General features: G+C 41.7%; 1 protein-coding gene across 1 annotated transcript in view; it reads left to right on the top strand.

Moving 5' to 3' along the window:
- LOC137299193 (uncharacterized) overlaps positions 1–21,674 on the top strand; it is a 47,369-nt gene that overhangs the window by 17,753 nt on the left and 7,942 nt on the right. Inside the window, 26 exon segments of the mRNA XM_067831766.1 lie at positions 1,030–1,243; positions 1,945–2,202; positions 2,328–2,462; positions 2,832–3,026; positions 3,350–3,601; positions 3,819–4,023; positions 5,485–5,663; positions 6,667–6,846; positions 7,221–7,352; positions 7,998–8,123; positions 9,038–9,142; positions 9,799–9,915; positions 10,469–10,720; positions 11,009–11,131; positions 11,778–11,903; positions 12,708–12,842; positions 13,674–13,799; positions 14,354–14,602; positions 15,838–15,960; positions 16,167–16,289; positions 16,529–16,660; positions 17,657–17,779; positions 18,369–18,626; positions 18,777–19,040; positions 19,682–19,942; positions 20,471–20,583. Of these exon segments, the coding sequence (XP_067687867.1) occupies positions 1,030–1,243; positions 1,945–2,202; positions 2,328–2,462; positions 2,832–3,026; positions 3,350–3,601; positions 3,819–4,023; positions 5,485–5,663; positions 6,667–6,846; positions 7,221–7,352; positions 7,998–8,123; positions 9,038–9,142; positions 9,799–9,915; positions 10,469–10,720; positions 11,009–11,131; positions 11,778–11,903; positions 12,708–12,842; positions 13,674–13,799; positions 14,354–14,602; positions 15,838–15,960; positions 16,167–16,289; positions 16,529–16,660; positions 17,657–17,779; positions 18,369–18,626; positions 18,777–19,040; positions 19,682–19,942; positions 20,471–20,583 (4,506 nt within the window).

Genomic DNA, 21,674 nt, shown 5'->3' with positions numbered 1-21,674 from the left:
TTGACATGGTTACCATTAGCTAATATTTCCGCAAATTAACATCCTTGAATATTGTCAAAAACACTATTTTCATCGACTGTTTACTCACCGTTGTCATGGCAGTACGTACGCCGTGTGCATCATCCGGAAGCGATCGTACGCTAAATAGCATTCGGAATAGTTCGGGTACGAACCTTTTCGAGATAAAAAGTTCATAAGGAATGTGCGAATGTGCACTTTCGCGATTTGGTAAGCTGTGTTCTGATTGGTCAATCTCAAAGGTTACCTGACGCGACCTTATATAAGGTTTTGTGAGACTTGAGTGGTGGAGTGTGACGAAAAGTACTGAGGATAAGTTTACTTAGACTGGCAATATCATTGCGGGTGACACCAGAAATGGCCTTTGCACGTTGCACCCATGGGGGTAATCGAACCTGGTCATTAACCATTAGGCTACCCCATCGTACCGAAAATTGTACGAAAGTATAAGCTGACACCAGGTGTTCTAACTGATAGCATCCGCCTAACGCTCTTCAGAAGTACTAAGACCACAGCTAGATGTTCATAACATTTGATTGTTACATTCCGCTGCAACGTTGTTAACACTCACTATGCATTTAATTCAATTAATTTCGATTGAAATTTTAGTTTTCAGTTTTCTTGAGCTAATGGTAACCATGTCAACAGAAACCCAAAAGCGTATATACTGAAGGTCGAATAACTGTGTTATATGCGGATTTTTGTTTGTGGAGAGATCTGTGTCGGTGACCTGAATATTTTGTCCGTCCGATCCCTAAATAGTTGCCCTTGTCTAACTAGTTAAATCAATGTAACCGTCTCGCGTTTGATTGGACGGCCATTGGTCGCTCAAAGGTTACCTGACGCGACCTTCTACTAGGTTTTGTTAGAGTCAGTGGTGGAGTGTAACGAAATACACTGAGACTAAGTTTACTTAGACTGTGTTTAAGGAACTTCAGGGACATACCATATGTGATGTAGTTTTATTATCTGTGCTCCAAAAATACTTAAACACTCGCTCAATGGTTGTAGGAGTGCTGCTACAACAGATGGGGCAACTTCATCAACAGGCTCCCCAACGCCGGAAGCTACAACCGCTTCAGTAGAATACGCGACCCCATTCGCCATGAGCTCCAAGACAGTGGTCCCAAGGAATGGTGCTGTAGACAGTCCAACTTGTGTCATCTCTATCGATCCGTCCGACCTACATCACGCTGCAACTTTAATCTCTTCCGGGCCATATTGCGTAAGGATTATCTAGTTTTACATAAAATGTATTACCGACTGGTGTAGAACGCTCGATGTAGGGAACCACCATTTTATCAAACAGGCGATTGAAAGCCTAGCCTTAAAAAAGGGTTCGCTCTTCATGCCGAAGACTCGGGTTCGATTCCCCTCTGGTGTGAAGCCATTTCTGGTGTCCCAATAATATTACTGATAAAAGGAGTGTAGGAAACCCACACTCAGTCACACGCTTACTCACTGTGTCGAAAAAAGTGAGCTAGGGTAGAGTGCTCGCAAACCCAGATTCGAATCCATGATTAGGGCTCACAAACGGACGCATCTCGGCCACATGTGTTCCCAAAAAGGGAGTGAATGAGTTTGGATTTACGCCGCTTTGAGCTATATTCCAGCAATATCACGGCTGTGGACTGTGCACTCATTGTATCCATGTGGGGAATCGAACCCGGGTCTTTGCGGGACAAGCCAACTCTTTAACCACAAGGTTACCCCACCACCCCGTTAATAATCCCCCCCCCCCCCGAAATTATATGATTGTAATACAACAATTTTATTCCTACAGTTCCTTGTATATATACTTATAACATTCACCCGATTTGATTTGCGCACGTTTCATTTAAACATATGTCGATCAAAGAAACTAATTTCTTGCAATGAGACCGAGATGAATGATCAGGGTAATTAATTTACCAATATTTCGTCCAGGATTTGTTTTCGGAGACCCCCACTTCATGTCACTGGATGGCAAGATATTCACGTTCAACGGTTTGGGAGAGTATAAGCTGATTGAGCTAGAATCGGAAAACAAGACCTTCACCTTCAAGCTTCAGTGCCGAACCGCTCAGGCAGTCAACAGTACAGGGGCAAAGGTCAATGCCACTTTATTTTCCGCCTTCGCAGCAGAACAGTCTGGTTCTCTTGGAACAGCAAAGGTTCACGTTGCACTCAGCACAGATAAAACAAGTACGTGCCAAAAAGAATAGGGATGTTCACAGAATGTCACTCTTGCATTCTCTAATGGTTAATGGTATTTAATGTATTTTGTTTAGTTCAGAGAGTGTTTTGAGAACTTCCTGCAACTGTTTCAGATTTGGTGATCTATTGTGACGACGTTGATATGACCGCCCAATTCTACAGCGAGGCCAACTTCACGAGAACATCAGACAATCTTATCGTCGCAAAAGTGAACGACACGAGGGTTGAATTTTCCTTTCCCAAAATAGGTAATAGGTGTTTTTTAGTACCTCTTGACTACTTACTTTATCTGGACTTTGCGGGTTTTTTTCAGTAATGAAAAGAGAATGACACTACTTCAGCGTGTTTTTATTTCATATAAACTACATGTTCATCTAGGAAATGACTCCAAATGAGACGATTCAAAGAGAGAAACAACGATTGCAATGGATGGTCGCAATAGACTGTCGCCATCGCAATAGTTCCCCCTTGTGCGTTCAGATCGAGAAATACCTCACCACCAAATTAAATCGCATTAACATGAAATGCAATATCTTTCTCAAATAACACTGTCTGTTTGATCAGTTGATTTTGACTTCAAGATTTGCCACTTCAGAAGTTCTTCATTAATTTCCCAGGGGTCGTTGTGACCGTTGCCATCATCTCCGGGACGCTGTCACAGTCGACGGTTCTGGAGGAAAGACACAAAGGTCTTACCAAAGGTCTTCTTGGGAATTATAACGACGTCGATACAGACGACTTCAGGTCCGCTGATGGAACAACGTACCCAGCCAATTCCACGGACAAGCAACTGTTTGCATTCGGGCAGTCATGTAAATATTTGTCTGATCAAATGCTCGTTATTAACATGCTGATTTTGTCTGAGTTTACAGTCCCCATGAAGTTTCATTGGGTCACAGTGAGTCGGTTTTGCAATGTTCCAGCAATATCACGGCGGGGGGCACCAGAAATGGGCTTCATACATGAAGTACTCATGTGTGGAATCGAACCCGGGTCTTTGGCGTGACGAGTGAACGCTTTAACCACTAGGCTACCCAACTTCCCCTAACAGTTGAGTCTCAACAGTCAACGCTTAAGAATGTCGTCACTTAACACAGGCATACTTACCGTTTCCTGAAATTTGATCTTTTCAAAGGGGCTGTGACGCATCAAGCCGATTCGATTCTTCATTATGCGCCTGGGCAGAGTATATCCACCTTCACTGACAGCAGCTACACGCCTCTGTTTGAGGAAGATATCTCAGACGCTGACCGCCAAGCAGCAACGACAGTATGCGGCGCCAACAACACACAGTGCATATTCGACTACGCAGTTACGAAGAACGAAAACCTAGCTAAAGCCGCCACTGAACAGATTCAGGAAGCGATGTCGTCAAGCCAAATATTAGGTAAGGGGAAGTGTGATCGAGCAAAGGAAGTAGGAATGAATAAATGGGCGTGAATAAAGGGTATGAAAATGAACAAAGGAAACGGAAAAGAATAAAGGAAATAGGGATGAATAAAGAAAATAGAAACCACTAAAACAAATAGGATTGGATAAAGGGAAGGAAATAAATATGTGAAGGGAAAGTGAAACAAAAGTAATACCTCTTATATCATCGTCAGCCAACAGAAACCCCATGCTGACGGGGACGACGCAGATCAATGTGGAACTTGGAAAAAACGTTTCTCTCCAGTTCGTCGGCGAGGACGCTGATAATGACACTATAACTTACGTCGGTGTCGACCAGCCGCCTACAGACTTCACATTGAATTCTACCAGTGGCTTTGCAACATGGACACCGAATAATACCGACCCAGTCCTAATCAGGTAGTGCTCTCTTATTGTTTTACTCATTCTGGGTTTTTTTAAAAATACTTTTTACGAGACCTGTGAATGTCCGAGTTAGAATTAATCAGCAGCAGCCCATACGTCGTAAGAGGTGACTAACAGGACCGGGAGTCAGACTCGCTGACTTGGTTCACTCATGTCACCGTATCCTAATTGCGCAGATGGATGCTCATGCTGTTGATCACTGGATTGCCTGGTCCAGATTCGATTATTCACAAACCATCGCCATATGGTTGGAATATTGGTGAGTGTGGCGTAAACTAAACATACTCACCTTTCAACGGTGTTAATGGGTGAATTTAAATAAAAATAAACGTTTATTCGGAATTATTTAGATACATACCTGTGCCTTATACCATGCATCCAATCGACCCTGGGGTATTCCACGGAGAAGGATTTTTTTCTCGTTAAACTCTAATCTTGTCAGTGGTATAGCGTTGACTTGATGGTTGTGTTTGTCCAGTTAATCTTTAGTTTGAAATCCCGTAACGTGATGCATTAAAATGCCACTGCAAAACTGTGGACAACATTTCCCCTATTTAATTTACATATAATTGCCTTTTCGACTACTATATTTCTTGATTTCAGTATTTATATACTCATACAATTTGTCGATGTTCCTGCTTTTTACTTCATTTTTCTTATTCAAACAGTTATTGAACAAACGATGGACGACTTCACAGCCTATTCCATATTTTACAACCCAACACCTTGAAACACATGCTGTGTACACACATACTTGTAAATGAAATTGTTCAATTCATTAACACAAGTGGTTCTTCGTAGTCGATATCTGAATGAAAATAGGGTTTGGGATACTTGGACAATAATTAGTAACTGTCAGGAATGCCCTTTCTACCACGGAATTGCAGATCGATGTTCATGTTGTTGATCACTAGATCGTCTTGTCCAGACTTGATTAATTACAGACCGAAATATTGCTGCGTTAAACAACAAACCATCTTGTTCAGCTGAACAATTGACGTGTCTTGGCATGCGTTCTTGTCTTAAAATACCTCCTTTGTGATTATGGATTATTTTGCATACTATATTTTGTACACACGTACCAACTTTAGACCTGTGTGTTTACGCAAATGGGGTTCTGCGTCATGTATCGACAAAGATAATAATACCAATCTCCTATTGATCTTTCTACAATCTTGGGTAATAACACCCGGATGATGATATTGGGATAGAGTGTGAATGAGTTCAATTTTACGCCGCTTTTAGCAATGTTCCAGTAGTATTACAGAGGAGGACACTCACGCCGAAGACCTTGGTTTGATTTCCTACATAGGTACAATTCGTGAAGAATTTTTCTGGTGTCCCCCGCAGAGATATTGCTGGAATATCCTTGAAAGAAGCGTAAACCACACTGGCTATCTAGAAAGTATCGTTCAACATACATTATTTTAGACACTGGAGATGTTTTCGTTTCAGAATTGCAGCCAATGATTCGAAAGAGGCACAGTCACCCATCCTGGACGTTGTGGTAATGCTATGTAAAGGATGTGGTGGTAACGGACGTTGTGACTATACTACACCACTGGTCCCTCCAACCTCCCAGAACGACACGTATTTTCAGTTGGTGTCTTGTAAATGCAATACGGGCTACTCAGGTAAGGATGCCTTCACCCAATCCTTTATTTCATAAAGACGAAGGTGGGGTAGCTTAGCAATTAAAGCTGAAGACAAGGGTTCGATTCCCCACATGGGACAATATGTGAAGCCCATTTCTTGCGTTGTGATTTTGCTGAAATATTGTCTAAGGCGTACAGCAATACTCATTCTCTCATCCATAAATGGGACCGACCATTTTTCAATACGGGTATGGTGGGTGTGTTCTAACACCCGCTTAAAAGTTTGTTTTTTAGCTAACTTATAATCTATTTTGGTCACATCGTTTTGTTTTTCAAGGTCAGGGTCAGTGCTATGTGTATAGTACTCAGTGTTGTTTTTTATCTCCTACTGCTTTGACTACCGTGTTTATATGACATATCAAGTCTTTACACAAGACACAAAATATCAATCATATATCCTGAGATTAGTATTTTGTTTGTCGGTAATTCAAGACAAATTGAATTTGTTTTTACAACGTTTGTGGGCTAGTTCTTGCCCTTTCGTTATCATTCAAATCTTATAAATAACAACTTGGTTTATTTTTCACTACGTTTGTGGGCTAGTTCTTGCCCTTTCGTTATCATTCAAATCTTATAAATAACAACTTGGTTTATTTTTCACAACGTTTGTGGGCTAGTTCTTGACCTTTCGTTTTCATTCAAATCTTATGGATAACAACTTGGTTTAGTTTTCACAACGTATTCTGGGCAAGTTCTTGTCCCTTCTTTATCATTCAGTCTTATGGATAACAACTTGTTGGTTTATTTTTCGCAATGTTAGGTGAATGAACCCAGAAGCGTAGTGAGAAATAAATCACGAAGGCGTTATCCATAAGATTTATTCTGTATTACATATATTACTACACCAACTTCTAAAAGCTTTTAAAATAATTTCATTGGGGTCGCTTAATTGTTGTTTGTTGTTGCTGTTTGATTGTTGTTTGCTAATATTATGAGTTAGCATGGTCAACATGATGTACAACTGATAAACACTTTATTGCAGGTGCATCGTGTGAGGATGACACTAATGGCTGCGCTGATCCCAACCCGTGTGGCTTCGGGCGCACCTGCACAGACGTTACCGCCGCAGAAGAAGCTAGGACCGGTATTGCATTCAACTGCTCCGCTTGCCCCGACGGATACACATCAAACGATGACGCTGGCCAAAATTCAGAATGTAAAAGTACGCATCCGATGCCGTATCTTTCATTGACTGTGTACCAGTGAGCCTTGTGCTGATGTGACAAGGACCTATCCCAACTGGTCAGACCGCTGCTCATAACACCAATCATATGATTGTCTGGTACAGACTCAAATATTTTCATTTTGCCATTTTGCCCAGAACAGAAACCCAACATCCTAAATGGGTTAAACGTGTCTATATCATTAACAAAATTGCCATTTTATATCACCAACATGTTTTGGTTATTATTACAGGACAAGTGAGTGAGTGAGTGAGTTTAGTTTTACGCCGTGCTCAGCAATATTCCAGCTATATCGCAGATTACAGGAAAAATACATTTACGTAGTAGTTGATGTTTCAACGTTTTATTATAGATATTAACGAGTGCCAGACAAACAATGGAACCGGTCCTTGCCCAGCCAACTCCAAATGTGAAGACACCATTGGTTCCTATATGTGCATGTGTGAGAAGGGATATAGACAAGACAGTTCCAAATTGTGTATTGGTAAGTGAGTGAGTAAGCGAGAAAACTCTTAGCAATATTCCAGTGATGTCACGACGGGGGGCAACAGAAATGGGCTTCACACATTGTGGGGAATCTAACCCCGGTGTTCCGCGAGACGAGCGATCGGTTTAGTCACTAGGCTACCCCCACCGTTCCTATATCGGTAAGTGAAGGTAAAGCAATATTATACACCGACAGGAAACTCCAGAAATGGGTTTCACACATTGTCCCGTTTGGGGATTCGAACCTAAGTCGACGCCCAGGTGTCAGCATTATTTCACAGTTATTCATAAACACATGCACAGAGTATACTCTGAATCATGCAGGGGCCACATCCTTCAGTAAAGTGAATTTGCGAGTTTAAGTTTACACTGCTTTTAGCAATATTTCAGCAATATTGCGGCTCGGCACACCACAATGGGCTTCAATCGTTGTACCCATGTGGAAACTCGAACCTGGGTCTTCTGCGTGTCACGCAAACGATGTAACCACTGGGCTAGTCCACCGCCCCATTTGAGTAGAGGCTTGATAATAATCGTTATTTGATTTATTTTCAATGATTTTGTAGCTTCAATTGGGAGTCCGTTGAGAAAGTAGGTTTACTGTGATTACTGTGATTACTGTGAAGTCAGTATTTTCTTGCAGACATTGACGAGTGTCATGAAAACAGCAACGACTGTCGACAGACATGCAACAACACCGACGGTGGCTGGAAGTGCGGCTGTGTAGAAGGATATACGCTAAATGAAGATAATAAAACCTGTAATGGATGTAAGTGGAAGTCATCTGGAAGACAGCTTCATTGTATGGTACATTATAAATTAATAATAATAATAATCTGCTCAAAGAGAGTGAGTGAATATTACTCGGCAGCATTCCAGCTATATGGCGGCCTTCTGTAAATAATAGATTCTGGACCAGACAATCCAGTGATCAACAGCATGAGCATCCATCTGCTCAATAGGGAACCGATGTGTCAACGAAGTCAGCGAACCTGACCACGCGATCCCGTTAGTCGCCTCTTACGACAAGCATTGTCGCCTTTTATGACAAGCATGGGTTGCTGAAGGCCTATTCTACCCCGGGACCTTCACGGGTTATTTTGCTCAAAACGCGCAAAGGATGCCCAAAGTGCACAGTCTCATTATTATTATCCCAGATAACCCAAGTTGCAACACGAGGAGGCTAATAGTCACATGGCTTATCCCACTGGGTACCCATTTTCTTTTGGGCGATCAGAGGCAATTTTGAGCAAACACACCTGGCAAAGGTGAGACCAGATGTATCACATGTGCTCCGCCGTGGGCCGGGACTGAAGTCCTATCAACTCACAAAAGTCAAACTGCAAAGAAAACAGCCACCCTTCCAAGTCATCTCCAGTACCGACGTTGCTTAACGTCTACTGATGTGTGACTTCCTCTCTGTTCGCTGAGGTTCGCTGAATTGTCTTGTCCAGCGTCGTTGATTTACAGACCGCAGCCATATAACTGGAATATTGGTCAGTGCGGCGTAAAACTAAACTCTCTCACTCACTCACACACTCTGTAACCAGAACCACTGATTCATCCACGCAAGCTTCGTCAGTATTTTAAATTTTATTTCTCATGGCATTTTGTTCAGTGTCAGTGAACTCTGGAGGTATTATTTTAAATAATGTTCATGAGATGAGTGTGTGTTTGTTGCAGCTAGCGTTGGGTGTTCGAACCAGGGATGCGAACATTTCTGCGAAAACGGTATCTGTAAATGCAGGCAGGGTTACATGCTCGATCCAAATGGGAGAAACTGCACCGGTAATTATTTATTTCAAGAAACGACCGTGGGACATCGTTTACATAATTCTATTCATTTGTAATCTTAAAGAAACGTTACTTGGAGTGAATTGCTTTTGCTACCTGGTTTTGTTCAGCAAATATACTGAACAGCAAAAGAAACACAAGATTTGAAAATATGAAATCTCATTAAAGTAAGCTTTCATGTTTATGTTTTCAATTTAAGAACTTTACAAAAACAGAGTTGAGTTTCTTTTGCTGTCGGTATGTTATTAATGAACAGACTTTTCTGGATTTCATTTTCATTTATTCGTTGATACAACGATTTTGTATCAAAGTATGAAAGAAGAAGAAATCCAGAAGATTCGTCATGTTCATCAAATAGCATCTTCTAAAATGCCAATCAAGCACGAAAAGATTAGTTTAACAGATTTGTTATTTCCATATTTTTGAAAAAACAATGGTCCATTGTACGATTTCGACCTTTTATTGAGCATGTACTGATGAATAGGTATCAACGAATAGGTAACTAAAGCGTATCCTGCACTTGTCATAAACACATGCTAATGGAAGACAATTGTGTACTCAAAAACCACGTGACCATATGTCATAGTGAAAATAGAGGATTGAATCGGAACGTATTTTCTCACTGATGCGTGTAATACGGTTTATCCTAGATATCGACGAATGTGGAAACAACCTGTGCTCCCAGGTGTGCAACAACATCGACGGTAGCTACGTGTGTTCCTGTTTTACGGGCTTCCAGCTGTCACAGGACAAACAGACATGTCTCAGTGAGTATCAGTGAGTGAATGAGTTAGGTTTTACGCCGCCTTTAGCAATTGTTCCAGCAATTTCACAGCTGGGGAAACCAGAAATGGGCTTCACACAATGTCCCATGTGGGAAATCGAACCCGCGTAAACGACCTGACGAGCGAACGCTTTACCTACTATGCTACTCCACCTCCTCCAGTGAGTATCAAGTATACATCACGTTTGGTTCTGTCCATGATACGTTCAACGTCCAAGGCACTGTCCATGTTTTGGGGATGCTTTCTTTCTACGCCGCACTCAGCAATATTCCAGCTATATGGCGGCGGTCTGTAAATAATCGATTCTGGAACAGACAATCCAGTGATCAACAACATGATCACTGACCTGCGCAATTGGGAACCGAACCAAGTCAGCGAGCCTGACCACCCCATCCCGTTAGTCGCCTCTTATGGCAAGCATAGTCGTCTTTTATGGCAAGCATGGGTTGCTGAAGGCCTGTTCTACCCTTGATCTTCACGGGTTTTCTTTCACATGAGTTGATGTTCATCCCAACATATAAAATGTACATTTCAGTATGTGGGTTCCCGCAGTGGGGCATAGAGTGTCAGTCGACATGTGAATGTCAAGGTCGGGCGTTGAGCTGTGACGCTGCACGTGGCTGTATCTGTGCATCTGGTTGGACTGGGCCAGCATGCGCTGATGACATCGACGAGTGCACGACAACACCGACGATCTGTGGCGAGAAACAAATATGTACAAACACTAATGGTTCCTACACCTGCGGCTGCCCCACGGGATATGAAAGCAATGGAACAGACTGCATAGGTAAAAACATATATACGTATGCACAAGTACCTGTGATGAACGTCTGATCCCCTGCACACCTTGTATGATATATGACCGGTCCCCTGTCCACCGCTGTATGATACATGAGCGATCCCTTGTACAACCGTCTGTAATAAATTGTCAGTCCACTGCACAACCCTGCATTATAAATGAGCTATTAAATGCACAGCAGCCTCTGCTAAATGACCGGTACCCTGCACAACCATTGTTTCATTTCTACCCTGTCCCATGTTGGTGTTTACTGATTTCCAATCTGCTCTGCTCCAGATGTGAACGAGTGCATCTCTACCAATGTGTCCTGCCCCAACAACACCAAGTGTGGGAACGTCATTGGCTCCTACGCCTGTAACTGCGACCTTGGCTACCGGAGGATTAATGGCCAGTGTGTTGGTGAGTCCTAATCTACGGAATGGCATGACAAATGACACCCGGTTATTAACGACCATCAACCGCACAAGCATCGATATACACAACTGGGATACGATGACATGTGTCAACACAGTCAGCAAGCTTGGTCGTCTCTAACGACAAGCATGGGTTGCTGATGACAAGTTTTAACTTTGGTCTTCGAGGGTACCAATTATCTCTCATCCAGATTAACCAGTGATCTGCTCAGTTATTTGCTCTTTAACACCACTCAGTAATATTTGAGACTGAAGTCTAGAATGAATCGAATCTGGTTCAGGAATCCAATGACTGATATCATGAGCTTCAACCGTTTGGGATGCCATGGCGCGCAACCTAAGTCTGACCACCCGATTCTGTAAACCGTCCCTCACGTCGAACACCTGTTATTGAAGATCGTTTCGGGTCTGAAACTTAAGTAGAAGACCCAGGACTCGAACAGGCCCCAAATAAGTGACCTATTCTTTGCAGAACCAGATATATTTAGAAGTCTATATTTTAGTTTCTTATTAAATATTTTCGTTGATTGATTTGATTTACCTATCACATTTGTAATAAATATTTATTAGTGCATTCATCAATCACTTGTATAAATGCAGTATTGGTATATTATGTGTGTGACAATATGTAGATATCAACGAGTGCGAAAACGGCCAGGCCATGTGTGAACACGAATGTAGGAATATGGTGGGGAGCTACAACTGCTACTGCAACACCGGTTTTACCCTCAACGACGACAGAAAAACGTGTTCTAAAGGTAATTTCATCAAGACATATCACTTGCATATTGTTTTTCTTTGCTTTCATCTCAAACCATTGTTCATCATGACCATGGTACACCTATTGTATTGACTTGTCATCATGACCATGGTGACCTATTGCATTGACTTGTCATCATGACCATTGTACACCTATTGTATTGACTTGTCATCATGACCATGGTGCACCTATTGCATTGACTTGTCATCATGACCATTGTACACCTATTGCATTGACTTGTCATCATGACCATTGTACACCTATTGCATTGACTTGTCATCATGACCATTGTACACCTATTGCATTGACTTGTCATCATGACCATGGTGCACCTATTGTATTGACTTGTCATCATGACCATGGTGCACCTATTGCATTGACTTGTCATCATGACCATGGTGCACCTATTGTATTGATTCGTTATCATGACCGTTGTACCCTATTGTATTGACTTGTCATCATGAGACATGAGACTTTTCATACAAACGAGACTTCATGTACATTGCAGTCTTATTGTACAGGCTTCATGAACGAGTCCTCATGCACGTTGAATACTTCCAACATAACGAGTCTTCATGAACACTGTGTACTTCTGACATAGACGAGACTTCATGGACATTATGTACTTCTGATACAGATAAATCTTTATGAACACTGGCAACCTGATATTCCTGAGTCTCCATGAACACTGCACAGTTTTTTTTATATGGACGGTCTTTGGGGAACACTGGTTACATATGATACAGACGACTTATAGATACTTGGTACTTATCATACTAACGAGTCTTCCTGAACATTTCAGACCCTGCGCAGCCTGACCCCTGCAGTGGACTGACCAGCCTGAAATGCAGCCACTACTGTGAGGTGGTCAATGACAAAGTCGAGTGTAAATGTAACCGAGGCTATACACTGGGAGTTGATGGGGCAACATGTGATGGTGAGAATCACGAGGGCATATAATATTTATTACTCATCCGTCGACGATACCACTGTTAAATAATTTCACAATGTTATTACAGATTGCGTAATAACATCTCATGATGCTGTAGGTGTGGCCACAGTTATGACGTCACAATGCTAATACCTCAGTCGCAATATTTTAGACCTTGCTTGGCTCGAGTTTCACCAAACTCGTTGAATTCTTAGGAAAGAAGTACTTTGCTCGATATTATTTCGCTAATGTTGGGTGAGTAATAAATAAGATGCTAAACTGTGACCCATGTAATACCATATTTATTAAACTCGTGAATGGTATTTGCATGTGTTTTCCAAACAACAATGACGTCATTGGTAACCCGTTTCGCTCTTTAGATACCAAACCATTCACTTGTTTCAAAAATATGGTATTCCACAGGTATCATTTAGTGCTCTATATGTAGAGTGTTCTGTATGAAGCGAAATTACTTCCTTCAGTGGGACACGTCATAATGTGATCACGGCGATGAGGGTGTACACTAGTTCATTTAATGTGATCGTTATTTACATTTTGTTTACATTCATAATCGGAATGTATATACTATGCTGAATACTGAACTGACCCGCAATCGATCATGGGAGAACATAAATTATTCTTCATTGATGCAAATGTAAACTCATAGGTACCATCAAATCGGACGATGTTCACCTTAGAGGTGATCTTCACGAAACTAACAACCCTCACGAGGAAATGTCCTTACATACACCCGAACTGGGTCAAATCTTCCTAGTAGATGAACGTTCATGCTTTGGTGTTCAGGTTACCAGTGAGTATTTATTTCCTTGGTGCCAGATATTGACGAATGTAACTCGGAAACTTTAAACAAATGTACGGGGATCTGCAACAATACGTTTGGAGGCTTCACCTGTTCCTGTGCAACAGGTTCCATGCTGGACAATGATGGCCGCACTTGTGTTGGTGAGTTTATATGCATGAAATGTGAAACGTCCGCCAAGAAGGGGGTGAGATACTCCCAAATTATTCCAAATTTGGCGATAAATATATTGTGTTTACGCATTTTGAGGTATTGTTAGTGTTTGAAGCTGCCCACTTAAACAATCGAAACCTCTGTCAAATGAAATCAGTGCGTATTTTGAGGACGTTGTTGGGTATTGGTCTTAATAAGATATCATGGGGGCTGATGCGTGCCTTGTGGTCAAAGAGTTCGCCCTTCACGCAGTGACCCTGGTTCGATTCCCCACATACAATGTGTGAAGCCCATTTCTGGTATCCCCCGCCATGATATTGCTGAAATATTGCTAAAAGCGGCTTAAGATATGAATTATTGGTGTTGGGATTATGAACACTAGAAAGACGTTCAGTCGTACGTATTATGATTTCAAAATTCGTAAATAATCTCCTGTTGCTTGGAAATATGACATAGATACCACCGTCAGATAAGAACCTCCATGGTTTATTATTGGATAAATTTGACAATTGAAATTTCAGCCTAAGATGAATGTATGTTTCAGAATGCGATGACAACCACTGGGGTATCAATTGTGTTAACGAGTGTGGATGTGCGCCCCTGGGAACTCAGACCTGTAACAAGACCACGGGCTGTAGGTGCAAGAGCGGCTTCACTGGGGGAAAATGCCAGAGCGATATAAATGAATGCTCTTCTGCAGTTTGCCAGGCCAATTCGGACTGCGTTAATTCCCCAGGGTCCTACTACTGCGATTGCCATACTGGATTCCAAGCTGTGAATGGCAGGTGTGACGGTGAGTTGTCACCAGTCCTTGATGATTTGTACTGAATGAGACTCTTGAACTGTTGACGAAATAGCCAACTGATTATTTGTTCAAAATAATATAATGTAGGGCTGGGACGGACACACCCGGATGCCGGGGACGGATGGGTAATGACTTGGACCAAGATACACCCTTCAACCTGTACCCCTGGCGGTTATGTGACTAATTTGATTAAACAATGTAATATGTTATTCTTTAATGTATAAAAAGGTTGTATTGTCTTTGAAGATTTAGACATAATTTATATTTACTTCTATTTGATACAATACATGCATAGTTAAGATACTGAAAAACTCGAAATTTTAGCCTCCGAGCTAAAGAATATATTGCCATTTCTAGCAAATTTGAAGTCAGGAATTAACATAACGGGTATCTCGGGAGAGTAGGAGTAATGGGGGTGGGTTAGCCATGTAGAAAATTTAGACCTACCCCATCCCTAGCATCATTTGTTCCAAAAAATAATGAAGTAGTTTCCCAGCCTTTAGCAAAAGCTAATATATACCCTGGTGTCCAGAGCAATATCCTATCCTGGAATAACATTTAGAATATATATCATGAACCGAAAATGTTTCGTGTCTCGAAACGAATCTGCGTCTACCATAAAGCATTGAATTTGTGTTTTTGCCTAACGATGTAGTAACGATGTGTAAATGACTGACATTATCGTAGACTGGGCATTTACCTGAAGCTGCTTCATTATTTCTCAACATAAAGGTGAAAGTTGAAAATGAACTTCTTATCAAACTACAGATTTTTAGACATCTTGATTTTAGTCGACGTTTTTTTTACAGAAAATTGACAATATTCAATTCAGATGCTGCAGATATATCTGATTATATCTGATGTGATTGGATCTGAAATAAAACTAAATTTATGATCCACTATCAAATACTGATAATACGAGATGTTAACTAAAAATGATTGAATCTTGACTACCTCCTCGCCTCAAAAACAAACGCAATGACGTGTCAGCTGTTAACCTGAAACAACACGGGAGCGGAGGGTACAATAGAAATTAGTCAAAATGCATTGGAGATCGTCTTTTATGCACCAAAGCTGCAAAAAAACCTTCCAAGTGTCAGCCATAAAACATAGGGAAAATACGACTAATACTTATCCAGAACGCTCACCTGAATTCGAACCCTCATTGACTGCAACGAACGTCCTCTTGAAATTAATGTCATATTGTTCACACATTGTTTCAGATATCGACGAGTGCATGAGTACGACAGTCACGGTGTGCGATCACAATTGTAATAACACAGTTGGAAGTTACCAATGCAGCTGCAACAAAGGATTCTTGCTGGAGGACAAGGGCACCTGCAAAGGTACATGTCGTTGTTACATATATACATATTATACATATTTGAGTATTTTACATATTTACATTTTATTAAGCAGATGATCAAAGGATCAAATAGGCGCGTGTCGATGTAACACGTTTCCTTCAACCTGGACAACTATATTTCTGCGTTCGTTGTGGGTTTTAGCATAGAATGTCAACATTTAAAACTGTTGTTTTGTGTCTCTAAAGATATAGACGAATGCGCCCTTGGAATCAGTGGTTGTCCTCAGAAGTGTAGGAACACCCTTGGCGCATTTGCATGTGAATGCTACGAAGGATATGAGCTCACAACAAACAGATTAAATTGTACACGTAAGTATATCAATGAAATATTATTTTGCCCAATGTTACGTATTATATTGTCGCACGGTAAACTTTAACCGACATACATGAAACGTGTCATATGAAAGCTTATGGTTTATTGAGTCTCAAACACATGGTGATAAGTAAATGAAGTATATAGAAGTTGATTGTTATTGGAAAACTCATTAAACACGAAAATATTCCACTGGCCACTAGATCTTTTTGAACATAGTTTACGTCATTTCCAGTGAAGCCTGGAGCAACGACCTGTAACAGAACGGACTGCTCTCCAAATGGTGGTTGTCGTGTACAAGGTGGAGTCGATGTATGTTTCTGCAACGCTGGCTACCAGCTGAACGCCGACAACAAAACCTGTGATGGTATGTGTGTAATTCCTATGAAAGTATGTGTACATACAAATGGTGGTTGTCGTGTACAAGGGGGAGTCGATGTATGTTTCTGCAACACTGGGTACCAGCTGAACGCCGACAACAAAACCTGTGATGGTATGTGTGTAATTCCTATGAAAGTATGTGTACATACAAATGGTGGTTGTCGTGTACAAGGGGGAGTCGATGTATGTTTCTACAACACTGGGTACCAGCTGAACGCCGACAACAAAACCTGTGATGGTATGTGTGTAATTCCTATGATAGTATGTGTACATACAAATGGTGGTTGTCGTGTACAAGGGGGAGTCGATGTATGTTTCTGCAACACTGGGTACCAGCTGAACGCCGACAACAAAACCTGTGATGGTATGTGTGTAATTCCTATGAAAGTATGTGTACATACAAATGGTGGTTGTCGTGTACAAGGGGGAGTCGATGTATGTTTCTACAACACTGGGTACCAGCTGAACGTCGACAACAAAACCTGTGATGGTATGTGTGTAATTCCTATGATAGTATGTGTACAATGTATGTAATGATGCAATCTAACGCATCTAGTGTTAGTGTTGCATATGCTTTGGGGATCAATATTGTTATTCTGTTTCTCATGGGTCGTGAGGTATCATGGTAAAAGAACGTAAAAGGAAATATATCTGTAAAGTATATCTCTACATGTGAGATATTCATTATTACGGGACAAAAGAGCTTGTTGTGTAACTCCCATAATTCTAATTGCTATGGTAAACATCATCTCAGATGTATTACTGAGTGGTGGCCGGTTGTCATACTCAGAAATGTAATCGAATCAGACCAAAAAGAAACGTTCTTAATAATGTCAGTCTCTTATTTACCTTGCTCGACTATCTGATGGCTTGATGTAGCTGGAAGCCTCCCCCTTGCGACCAAAAAAACCAGAATATAAGGAATTTTGTAACTGTCTGAAAAACACCCATAACATCATGACCATACATGTTTATTTAACAGACATAGACGAGTGTGCCGTGATTACAACGTGTTCGCAGAACTGTACAAACACACCCTCTGGGACGTACACCTGTTCGTGCTCTGAAGGCTTCCAGTTGGCTTCTGACAGGAGTACCTGTGAAGGTATGTAAATGGGTGAATGCATGTTCCTGCTCTGACAGCTTCCAGTTGGCTTCTGACAGGAGTACCTGTGAAGGTATGTAAATGGGTGAATGCATGTTTCTGCTCTGAAAGCTTCCAGTTGGCTTCTGACAGGAGTACTTGTGAAGGTATGTAAGTTATGAGAGCATGTTCCTCCTCTGGCGGCTTCCTGTTGGCTTCTGACAGAAGTTACACAAGGTTGTAAGCATGTTCCTGGTTTAATGGCTGCCAGTTGGCTTCTGACAAGACAACTTGTGAAGCTATGTTAGGATGTGTGCATGTTCCCGGTCTGATGGCTACCTACAAGAGTGACATGTTCCAACCATTTAACTTTGTTTCAACCCAATACACATGTTAACATACGAACAGGACTGTATACAGCATGTGTTTCAATAGCCCACAAGGATGCCATTGTAGCCATCGTTTCAGATACAATAACTGCCAAATACAATACCATACAATACCAGTGAGCCATTTGTTTAAAAAGTGAAAATGATGAATATCGCACAATAATTATAGTATCCATGATCAACCACGACACACGCGGATTAACTGTTGAATTCTTCCCTAGCGTGCCCTGACGGCATGTTTGGCGCCAACTGTGCACAGACCTGCATGTGTGACACCTCCAACACCATCAGCTGCAACGCAACTGACGGCAGCTGTACATGTAGGAGTGGATGGAGGGGAACAACGTGCACGGAGGACATACCAGAATGTACCGACACTCCCAACATCTGCGGCACCAACGGCGTGTGCAAAGAGAGGAACGGGTCCTATTCTTGCACCTGTTTGTCGGGTTTTGTTCGAGTTGCCGATTCCTGTACACGTAAGTAGAAGATAAGAAGAACACCGTGATAATGCATTTCATCACGTCATTTATGCTCCATACTAAATGTATACTGTGTTGAGGACTATAGTCAAGAAAGCAGTTCCAATAGACTTAAACGTTGTAATCAATGTGCTAATTTAATTTCAGGATGCACTGGTAGAACCTATGGCATTAATTGTGCCAACCCATGTGCTTGTGTGTATGCAAACACAGCGTCATGTAACTCGGTCAATGGTTCATGCACGTGCAACTCTGGCTGGAACGGCACCAACTGTGAAACCAACGTCAACGAGTGTTCAGCCACACCATCTGTGTGTACCGGCGCTAATGAGGAGTGCCGAGACACCGACGGCAGCTATGTTTGCGACTGTGAAGCAGGGTTTAAGAAGTCAACAGCCAGTCAGTGTGTTCGTAAGTGTAGCGCTTCATATTGAATGTTCACTTTGAAAATATTTCACAGTTTGTCTAAAAATTACAGAGATAACAATTAATCAATGCTTGATCGTTCTATCAGTGTTCTCAATATGCTGCAGTTCATCTTATTACAAAATTTCGATGATGTGCTGAAGGAACGTTGGTGTTGCAACCTCGCCGATTTTACCATTTATACACCACAAAGTTTTAGAACACACAGTTAGTGGAAACTTATGGGTGCGGATTACGTGTAACGGAGAAGGATCAGTGAACGTATCTGAAGTATTCAGCAACTCATGCTCATGTAAACGGGGTGGGGGTTGGGGTGGGATGTAGTCTATAGGTTAGAGCGTCACGTAGTAGACCCATGTTCGATCCCTAACATTTCTGTTGTCTCCCGCCATGATATTGTGCTGGAATATTGGTAAGAGGCGCTAATGGAAGCGGATGGTAGGCTGCCAGTTGCGTAGTGTGATTATCGTGATGTCAATCACTTGATTTTCTGGTCCAAATGCGGTTATTTACAGCTGTCGCTATATGTTTACAAACCTGCCGTAAAATTGCTAAACAAACAAGTATACAAATAAACGCCAATGACAGACTGATCAGTTGATTGCAATACGTTGATCTGTTTTCAGCATGCACGTCGCCAACGTATGGAAAGAACTGTGCAAAGACGTGCACGTGTGAGTTTGGTCACACATCATCATGTAACCCGGTCAATGGATTGTGCACGTGTACTTCTTATTGGACCGGCACCAACTGTGAGACTGATGTCAACGAGTGTTCAGCAGCTCCCTGTACCGGCGCTAATGAGGAGTGCCGTAATACCAATGGCAGCTATGTTTGTGACTGTTTGACTGGGTTTGGAAGGCCGAGCGCTAGCGCCCCATGCACAGGTCGGTGTCATTATACAGTTTGTTTTTGACGTGCCTCTCAGCAATGTTCCAGCTATATGGCGGCGGTCAGTACATAACAACGTCTGGACCATACAATCCAGTGGTCAACAACATGAGCATCGATCTAAGCAAACTAGGATGATAACATGTGCTAGCTAAGTCAGAGAGTCTGACGACCGAACCTCTTACTGCCAGAATGGGTTTGCTGAAGACCAGTTCTAACCCGGATCTTACTGGTCCATTGGGAAATACTTTTTTTGACGATACATTCTTTGATGACAGATCAAATCGTGTAAAACATCTACATCTTTTCCATAGCCCTAATTTAAAGCACCGTTTCTCCACTCAGCACCTGAGAATCCAAAAGAATTCTGGCGCGAACGGTTCCTTTGAGAAGAATATTCTTTGAATGTTTTTGACATAATTTAAATATTTGATAAGTCGTACATATACACTATATAATCAAATTTGGACTGTTGTGTTTGGTACCTTTTAATGTTTGTTTATCTGGGAACTTATTTATTTCAGGTACGGTTGAATTCATCACTGAGATCACACTAAACACATCTCGATATGACAGCATCGTAGATTCTCCTGGCCTCCCTGACTACACCAAGCTGCAGAACGATCTTGTTGTTGGAGTAGGTGTTTCTGTAAACGCTGAACCCGGTTACATTTAGAAACTAGTGATTCAGAACAACGGTGTTATGGATACGGAACCTCTATATTGTAGTTGATGCGACGTTTCGGTGTAGATGCTAGTTCCGTTACAACATTTAAAATATAAAAGATCAATAGTAACTGTTTCATCACGGTGTTAGCACACACACCCAGACGTCGCATATATGGCAATATTGAAGTTGTACATCCACATAAAGTGTTCTTTTTCTGACCCCGTTTGTCTCAAATCGGGATACATGAAAATACAGGTTGTTCAGCCTGACCTGAGCTACTCTCCATATGCATGACCCGGGAGGTCAAATGGCTGGTCGAGTTAACTTCATCAAATAGGGGAGCTCGCTGCCTGAAAGCCCGAAACATTAAACCATCTCTAGCTAATTGTTATAAGAAAGTTAATACATTGCCGACGATTTCTCGACACACAGATGTCAAACGTCGACCTAATCTCCGCTGTTCGGGCATGTTGACAATCACCTGACAAAGTCGCACCCGTCCACAATAACAGACCCAGCCAGTTGTGACACGGTCACGCAATGCATTAGTATTCACTTGATCAGGTCAAGCTGAACAGCCTGTATACGTTGATATATTTTGGATCGTTTGTTTTTTCAAATAAGATGAACTGATGTTACTGTGCGAGCACTGTATTTTCGCAAACATCAAGCACAGGCAAAGTGTAGCGCAAGTGGGTTGCGCAACATAGAGAAAATTGCCAGTCTTCTTACATGCGCGAGAAACGAGAACATATCAGAAGACTTGTCATACTCTCTATGCTGCGCAATCTATTTTGCGCTACAGTTTGCCTGTGCATCGAGATACGCGAGTGTCCTCTAACACGATACCCCTACGTTTTCTGATCTCGAGTCAACGATATGATCTCCTATATCGAGATAACAGTATATCCTCCAATATCGATATAATTGTGTGTCTTCTAATATCGAGGTAACCATAGGTCTTATAATATCAAGATAACTCCATGTCGTCTAATATCGAAACTGTACATCCTCAAATTAATATCGACATGGCGATATATCCTCTGGGTAATATCAGT

This window comes from Haliotis asinina, chromosome 10, assembly GCF_037392515.1.
Source record: "Haliotis asinina isolate JCU_RB_2024 chromosome 10, JCU_Hal_asi_v2, whole genome shotgun sequence".
Lineage (NCBI taxonomy): Eukaryota > Metazoa > Mollusca > Gastropoda > Lepetellida > Haliotidae > Haliotis > Haliotis asinina.
This window is presented reverse-complemented; position numbering and strand designations above follow the sequence as displayed.